Source organism: Perognathus longimembris, chromosome 19 (genome assembly GCF_023159225.1).
Source record: "Perognathus longimembris pacificus isolate PPM17 chromosome 19, ASM2315922v1, whole genome shotgun sequence".
NCBI lineage: Eukaryota > Metazoa > Chordata > Mammalia > Rodentia > Heteromyidae > Perognathus > Perognathus longimembris.
The window spans coordinates 45,907,454-45,915,793 of record NC_063179.1 but is presented as its reverse complement, the minus strand read 5'-3'; the positions used below and the strand labels follow the sequence as shown (position 1 = coordinate 45,915,793).

The following is an 8,340-nucleotide window of genomic DNA, read 5'->3' as shown; positions in this document are numbered from 1 at the left end:
GAATTGAACCTAGGGCTTCATGCATATTAGGCAAGCACTCTACCACTAAGCCACATTCCCAACCTGAGTATGTGATTTTGGTGAAGTAAAATTTATAAGAAAACCTAGCAGGCATTTTCCCTGGAATGTCTGTGATTTTTTTTGCTTTATATTTACTAACAAAATTATATTAAATTTCATCATGATTATAGATATAAAAGTGGAGTGAAATAGCCCTTGTAGAAGGAGGAAATCTTAGCCTGGTGCTAGTGGCTTGCATCTGTAATTCTAGCTACTCAGGAGGCTGAGAGCTAAGGATCATGGTTCAAAGCCAGTCCAGGCAGAAAAGTCCCTAAGACTATCTCTAATAAGCTACTCTGAAAAATGATGCTGTGGCTCAAGTGGTAGAGCGCAAGCCTTGAGCACAAAGAGGTTCAGGGACAGTGCCTAGGCCCTGAGTTCAAGCCAAGGACTGGCAAAAAGCAAGAGGAGCTCTTCTAGGATTCTTTACATTTCTCCCATTCCCCTGAGCATTTTTGTTGGTGTGGTGTAGGTAGAATGAATTTAGTGTCCAAGCATTTCTATACCAATCTACTTACTGACATATTTTTTCAGCTTTAGATTACTTTCTTTGTGCAGAAAACCATCCACTTTCTAGGTAGCTTACTGGAGTTTTGAAAGATTGTTTGAAAAATTTGCCCTCTGATTCAGAATCAACGTTTTGTGTAAGACTCAATTCTGTAATCTGAGTGTTTCTGTCATCGGTTTCTGCCTTTGCATGTGACGGTCAGAGATGGAGGACAAGACATGGGACGCCAAGTATTCACTCCTTCAGGAACTCAGACCCCTGGATAGCCCATCCCCACACCCCTGGCTGGTTCTCCTCCGTGTCTGGAGAGCTCTGTTGCTGAAGGACGCTGCCGTGCCTGTCTTGTCCTAGACAGCACTTCCACTCAACAAGGAAATACCTAAAAAGCTCACGCATCACTACCGAGACAGCCTAGAAAACAAATATTCCTCCAAGAAAAACAGAACAAAACCAGCTGAAGACAAAAGGTTTATGCAAACTGATAGTCCTTAAGGGGACTTAAAATTACTAACCTCTAGTAAACAACTTATGCAAACAACGCCCTCTCTCCAGATCTCTAGGGGTGGTGTTCAGGCGGTGGCATGGTGAAAAGCTCCCAGGGTGACGTTAATGTGCAGCTGGACTTCAGAATCACTGCCTCAGCCGAATTAGCCAGAGTTCAGAGCCGCTGCCTGAGCCGAGTTATCTTATCCCCCAGTATTCTCCCTCCCCTGTTAGCACTTACACATTCAGGTTATACTGCGTCGTTTGGCACCTCGCAAAGGCTCTTCATTTTATATGTGACTGTGTATGTTTCCCCGACTAGCTTTTATATGGGTTTTATTTTTGTTTTCCCCTCATGGGTCCCTAACAGTGCCTGATCTGCCAGCTTGCCCAGCCTTGGAACTGTCTTCCCGGGTGAGCAGTTTGTCTTGGTCCTCAGTGAGAGGATGACGACTCGGTGACTGAGGGCTGAGGGGGAAGCACAGGAACACCAATTCGACTGCTCTCCTGAAAGTGGGCAGGAGGAGTGTCTGCCAGGCATCGCCATTCTGTTTGTAGCATTTTGGGTGGGGAAAGGGAGAGGTAAGCTGCCCAACTTCCAGACCCTTTTTTTGTTTTACAAGTGTAAACTTGGGGCGTCGTGATCGTGCCTCCAGTTGTACTAGTAAGGGAAGCCCTTATTCCTTTTCCTTGCCAGCTCAGCAGGTGGGGTGGGGACTCAGGTGTGATGAGGACAACACAGAGTTCTGCCAGGAGCCCTGGGGTACGGCTATGGGGACAGTTGGAGGTGTCCCCTTCAGGGAAACTCCCCTGACTGTTCCACTGCTGAGCCGTGTGCAGCTATCCACCCAGAAGTGGCTGTGTGTCCCATCCCCCCACTAACTTCCTAGTCCAGCTTCTATTAGTCTCTGCTCAGACAACTTGTCAACCCACAGAAGGCTGGTGTTTGCCCTCCGTAGAGGCCTTTGTACTAGCTAGCCCTCTGCTGTTTTTGTTGGTTTGAAGACTCTCCGCTGTTCCTCCGGCAGCACCTCCTCTATGTATACACAACAGAGTTCTACTTCTCTTGCCCATGTATACTGGCAGGATTTCCTTCTTTTTCTGCATATTCTCTGCTTCACATACCATCGCCTGGCTTTCCATACCATCTCACCTGTAAGGTGAAGAATTCTCAGCTTTTTGCTGGTTAATTGGTGATAAGAGACTCAAAATTGTTTGCCCAGGCTAGCTTCCAACTGAAAATTTTAGATCTCGGCCTGTTAAGAAGCTAGGAGTGTCAGTGTAAGCCTCTAACTCCCAGCTAGATAGAATTATGCTGTATATGTGGTGCTGAGGAGTTGAACCCAGGACTTCATGCATGCTAGGCAAGCACTCTATCATTAGGCCACCTTCCCAGCCCCTTCCATCTTTATTTTTTGAGGCAGGGTCTGTATAAGTTGTCTAGGCTAGCCTCAGACTCCTAGTCTGGGCGAACTTCCTGCTTTGCCTTCCAGTAGTGGCATCTGTCTTATCAAGGGAATCTCAAGAAAGAGGACAGAACACTCAGACTAGATTGATTGCACTTCCTCTTTATTTTCAGTATGACTATTTGCTTATTTTAGAAAGGGACAAAAGGTATAAAATATCCGGAAAAGTGATAAGCAGAAACTAAAATCTATTTGGACTTACTGAGCAATCAATACCAATAATAATAGTTTCTTAAATACGTTAAGAGGTTTTTTTTTTTTTAATAATCAGGTGATAACTAATAAGTAGCCTATTGTTTGGGTCTGATGGATATTTCCTGCTCCCCTGTTTCCTTCTTTTATTCCACTTTTCTTTCCATCTCTAGTACTTACCTAACACTAAGCTTTTCAGTTCCTTTACCAAGCAGACGAGTACCATAGGTCTTCTCTAACTGTAAGCACGTGTTAGTGACCTTATCTTGACATTATGAGGATGAAATGAAGACACACACACACACACACACACACACACACACACACACACACGTGTGCTGTACTTGAGGAACCAAGGCTGTAAAATGTCTTGATGCTGTTCATGGACCTCTGACCTGCTTAGATTTATCAGCATGTGGTCCCCATACATTAGGGCCGCCGCTGCTCCCTGCTTTGTCTGCAATTGCTTAGCCCCCTGGCATCTGCAGACTTTTCCAGCTACTGTTCACAAGGTCTTGGCCATGGCACATTCATTTCTCTCACTTTATTACCATCACATCTGATTCCAATTTGCTACCAAATTGAGTTTCCAGTGTCGAGCCTGACATTCAAGCCGTCAGGTGGATTAGCTCCCTGGCTTGGTTAGTGCCTGAGCTTCAGGTCAGTTGGCAGTGGCCTATTAACTGGCCCCTGGCCCTCCTCTCAGAGAGCCGGCTGCTCTCCTGCGGAGCATCAGGGCTGTGCTGCCCGTTGTAACCTTTCTTCTTGTTTAGAACTCATACTTCTAGATCTAAAGGAAAGGCTTCTGATTAAAACCGGAGTGGATTTTTATTCCCTTTTCTGCTGTTTCAGCAGCTTTTCTCCGAATGGAGCAGCAGGCTTATGGCCTGTCATTTGAGTGAAGATGACTGACTATTTGGGTCATTCATTTGGCCTTTTTTTTCCCTCTTACGTGGATCGGTTTGCAGGTGTGGTTAAAAAAAACCAAAAACTACCTCTAGTTTCTTATATTTTTGTCCTTTTTTTACTTTGTGCCAGTACTGCGGGCTTGAATTCCAGGCCTGGGTGCTGCCCTTTAGCTTTCTTTCACTCAAGGCTGGCTCTCTACCACTTCAGCTGCAGCTCCACTTCCAACTTTTTTTGGTTAATTGGAATTAAGAGTCTCGTAGACTTTCCTGCCCAGGCTGACTTTGAACTTCAATACTCAGATCTCAGCCCGGTGAGCAAGTGGGATTCAGGTGTGATCCACTAGCACCTACCAGTTTTTACATTTTCACACTTTTTATATCATCCGTGGCATCTGCTTATTAGGTAGAGCAGTATGACTCAAGTGGGCACCCGCCTTTTTACTATGCGGTAGGTCTCAGCTTTCTTCTCGAAGAAGTAATCAGGTGCACTGTTATCTCTAGGGAATTCTCCCTCCCCACCTTCTTATTTTCAACCCGAATATGAAACTGATTTCTAGTGCTTGCCCTAATCAAAGAGACATGTATGAAAGATTGCTGGTTGGTTTTTTGTGTGCATTTCATCTTCCAAGAAAAATTCTCTGTTTAGAGACTCTTGTTATTTGGGACTTTAGTAAATGAAGGCATATTTATGTTTAAAAATCAGGGAGCCAACTTCAGCAAACACTATAATTTCTTGAGGATAATAAAAGAGTCGAGGGGAAAAAAAAGGAAAAAAGGAAAACCAGAAAACAACAACAAAAGAAAGCATTCACCACTGAGTCCTACAAACCTACAAAGAAAAGGTTTGCTCTTGGGAGAAAGACCCTTCCATTCCTAAAAGGATTGGTTCGTCTCCCTGCTACTAACCGGCGATGTGATGATTATAACTCCTTATGGAAATGTATTTGCCAGTTGATAGGAGGGTATCTCATGTTTAGAGCCCGTGATTCAGAGCTTCTCTTGCTTTTCCGAGGCTCTTTAGGCCATTTTCTCTTAGCAAGGCTGAAGTAAATCACACTAAAATGTTTAGAAGCTGTAGGAGGCTGCTGCCGAGGACAGACATGTCTGGTTCCGACAAAAATATGCCCTAGGAAAGGTGAGTGTGAAGACCAGGTGGGGAACATCTTTCCAGAGCAATGCTGGAGCTTCTGGAAGGGAAAAAGAGAATTCAGGGTATGAATAACCTGATTTTGTTGACTCTTCTGGATTCGGGGTAGACATCATCTTAAGTAGCCAGATGACTCATTGCTTCCTAGTCTTTAATTATCATCATCAAGAAATCTTTCTTGAGGAGCCCAGCTTTTGAAACCTCATTAGTGGGTGGAAGTATTTCTGAATCCGATTTTATTTGTTTGGTTGGCTTGCTCGCTTGCTTGCTTGATTTTGCTTCTTCTTCTTTTATATTTTCCTCAGCCTCTCTGTGATTAGATAGATAATGATCTTAATTTGTGATAAGTGTGAGAGCATCCTTTAAAAACTATAAACACACTGGTAATTGTGGCTGTTTGGTTACCTTTTAGAGGTTCATTAACCTACTTTTCAATATCCTAAGTAAATAATGCAAATTAAATGATTCTAGAAGGAAATCCTAAGCATCACCTTTTTAAATAATAAAGAGTATTTGGTACACATGATGTTCTGCATAAATGTGTTTCTTTTGAGGTTAAGACTGTCTGATTGGATAGTGTGATTTAATCACTTGTTTCATTTCACCTTTCATTTAATTATAATCCTGCAGAATTTCCCCCAATACTTATATCTGTTTCTTGTTTGGAGAAATTCTTTGTTTCTTTTCATGCTCAATTGTAGGGCTGAGCTATTCAACTCTATTTTACTGTAATTGGGTTGGGAGGGCTGTGCTACAAATGCAGTTGCACTGTGTTTGTAACTTCAACAGCCCACTAAAACCTTTGTGCCTATGTAAAGAAAACAGAATAAGGAGAAATCTAGAAAGAAATCATGGCTTTAAAGTATTTTCAGTATAGAAAATACCAAATCAAATATAATAAAAGATGATGATATACTTTATATTATCCATTGGTACCCTGGTGATCTAAGATGAGTATTACATCTACATGTTTGTTTTTCTCTTCTGCAGAAGGAGTTGAGTCTCCCCCGAAGAGGAAGTCTGTAAGTAATGATATTTTGTTTTATTTTCTTGTTTAATTTATAATGTGATTGTTCTTTGACTGATGAGGTTTTAGTGACAAGTGGAAGACTAATGGTAATGTACTGCATTCAGAAAACAAGTCAAATAGTAATGATTTTACTTCAGTTTCTAGGACTTATTTCTTGTTGTAAACCAAAATACATACATACATACATACATATATATATATATATATATATATTCATTCCTGGGAGAATCTTAACTTAAAAAAATTTATTACATAACCAAGCAGAAACATTATTCGGTTTGCAGACAATATAAATTGACCCAAATCAAGAATTAGTGCTTATCTATATGTTTTGGAAGTTCATGAGTATTCTTTCTACTATGGATTTTATACAGAGTCAATTATGTAGATTTGCATTTGCACTCATGAAGGCTTTAAGTCAGCTCAACTTAAGAGCTTGTTTGGAGATTGTAGTGTTGAGCACAGCTACCTGTATACCCTTCGTGGAAGTAGGGTTCTCTGCCCACTGATTCTCTGCCCACTGATTCTGGGATAGGCATATCTGGAGAAGAGAGGGAGCAAAGCAGATACTCACCCAGCCAGATTGGCCGGATCAACTGTAGTAATCAGTGGGTGACAGACACTGCAGTCAGATTGCCCTCACAGCTGTCAGCTAAGTTTTACATGATTAGATCTAGCTCTTACAAAATGGATTCATATAATGTTCTTGCATTCTAACAAGACTTGTGAGCTGTCGTGGTTTCTTCATAGTGCTTGTCTTTCATTTTTAAAGCAACACTGTGTTTGTATAAAGGATAGCATTTTTTTGTTTCATTAGCAATTTGCAGGATGAAATCATTTTCGTTTGGTATTCTATTACAATTAACACACATGGATTTGGTTGTCAAGTGGTGCTATGTAAGTGGGGAAGGGTACTAGGGAAGGATCTTAAAATATTTGGATCTGTTGTATGGTTTATGTTGAGGAAGTTAATGGATTTAAAATATGTATAGAGTTTAAGATTTTTGCAAATCCTCCTCTGGAGGATTAAAAATATAGATAGGGAGATAGTATCTTCTTGTTGGTAAAATTTTGGAAAATTTCAGCCTTTGCATCCAGGGACCCAAAGTGAAAGATTTCTATTTTGATTCATTTTCTTTCATTCCTTTCACTTTTCTTCCTCCGTTCTTCTCTTACTCGCTTTCTCTCTTCCTCTTCCCATTTTCTTTCTCCCCCCCCCCCTTTATTTCTCAACTTTGAGCTACCAGATAGTAATTTGATCATTACTTTTGGAAAATTTGCCTAGGAAAATTGTCAGTAATTTCCAGGCCCCACTTCTTCGTGTAGAGATGGATGGCCTAAGAGCTGGCAGCAGGAAATGCAACACTTCCCTCTTCGGCATCGTGTTTAGGAATCTTCCCTAAACTTGGAAGAGTTTTAGCTTTTCATGTTTCTCATCATTAAGGCAAATAATATAGAAATAACATATGATGTAGTATTTTTCTAGGAAAAAATACCTTTTTTTTTCTGCACCCTGGATTTTTTTTAAAGGTTTATTTGAAAACTTTGGTCAAATTTTGCTTGTAACTTTTATAGTACATAACATTTGGATTTACTAGTACCCTTATAATAATACATAATAAAATTATTTATAAGTAAAATCATATTAATTAAGGAATTACATTCCTTATATCTGTTAAAGAGTTATTTCTCTTTTCACAGTGCTCAATTCTGTTACTATTAACTGATAGCAGCAATACATTAGCGCATATGACACAGAAAGAAAATAATCAAATTCTTTCATTTGAGAGAACTAAATCTTTAATGAAAAAGAATAACGAAATACATTTATTTGAAGCCACTACTTTGAACTATACCCGTCACTTAACCCCCCCCCCCAATAAGAATGGATTGACCAATCAGATGAGAAAGTAAGGCACAATGTCTATGTCAACATGTAGCCACTCTTTCCAGTGAATTCTGTGACAACGGAGCCTTCCAAGGAAGCAGCCCCCACATCCACGTGGTCTTTTGTGTTTTCGGCTAGGTATAGATATCCTCCAAGGACTTAGTGATGCCTGGCTCAGCTGTTTGTGGACCCGGAGGCTCTCCACATTTTCAGCGGAACCACAAGAGGAGCCGGTCCTCACTCTCCTCACACAGCATTCATTTATGATTGTGAGAAAAGAATACTCTTAAAATAGATGGCAGCGTCGTTGTCGTAAGAATCTAATGAAGAGGGGCACAAATGGACCTTTGTTAGGTGTTGTTGTCAGCCGGCATCCGGGCAGCTAATTGTGAAGCCTTAAGTCCCCAGCCTCAGGACGCTGTCTCCTGCAGGAATGCTCTGCTGCCTTCCCTGGGTGCCCAGGTGAGCAGTGAGCAGCAGGACTCGGGCTGACGGGGCCTCCTTGTCTTTGGTTACCAAGCCATGCGATGGGATTGGGCAGAAGTGGACACCTTTGGAGGATTAGGAAGAAAGCACCTGGGTTTGATAGTTTCTGCTTGTAATTTATGTGTCTTGAAGTTTCATCATTCTGAAGCTTAAAGGGATTTTTTCAAGTTTA

At 41.3% G+C, this 8,340-nt stretch overlaps 1 protein-coding gene across 1 annotated transcript in view; it reads left to right on the top strand.

Moving 5' to 3' along the window:
- Positions 1-5,521: 5,521 nt before the first annotated feature.
- Positions 5,522-8,340, top strand: part of LOC125367601 (microtubule-associated serine/threonine-protein kinase 4-like) — a 258,812-nt gene continuing 255,993 nt past the window's right edge. The window contains exons 1-2 of the mRNA XM_048368270.1: positions 5,522-5,536; positions 5,755-5,786. Of these exons, the coding sequence (XP_048224227.1) occupies positions 5,522-5,536; positions 5,755-5,786 (47 nt within the window). The remainder of the gene's footprint in view (positions 5,537-5,754; positions 5,787-8,340) is intronic.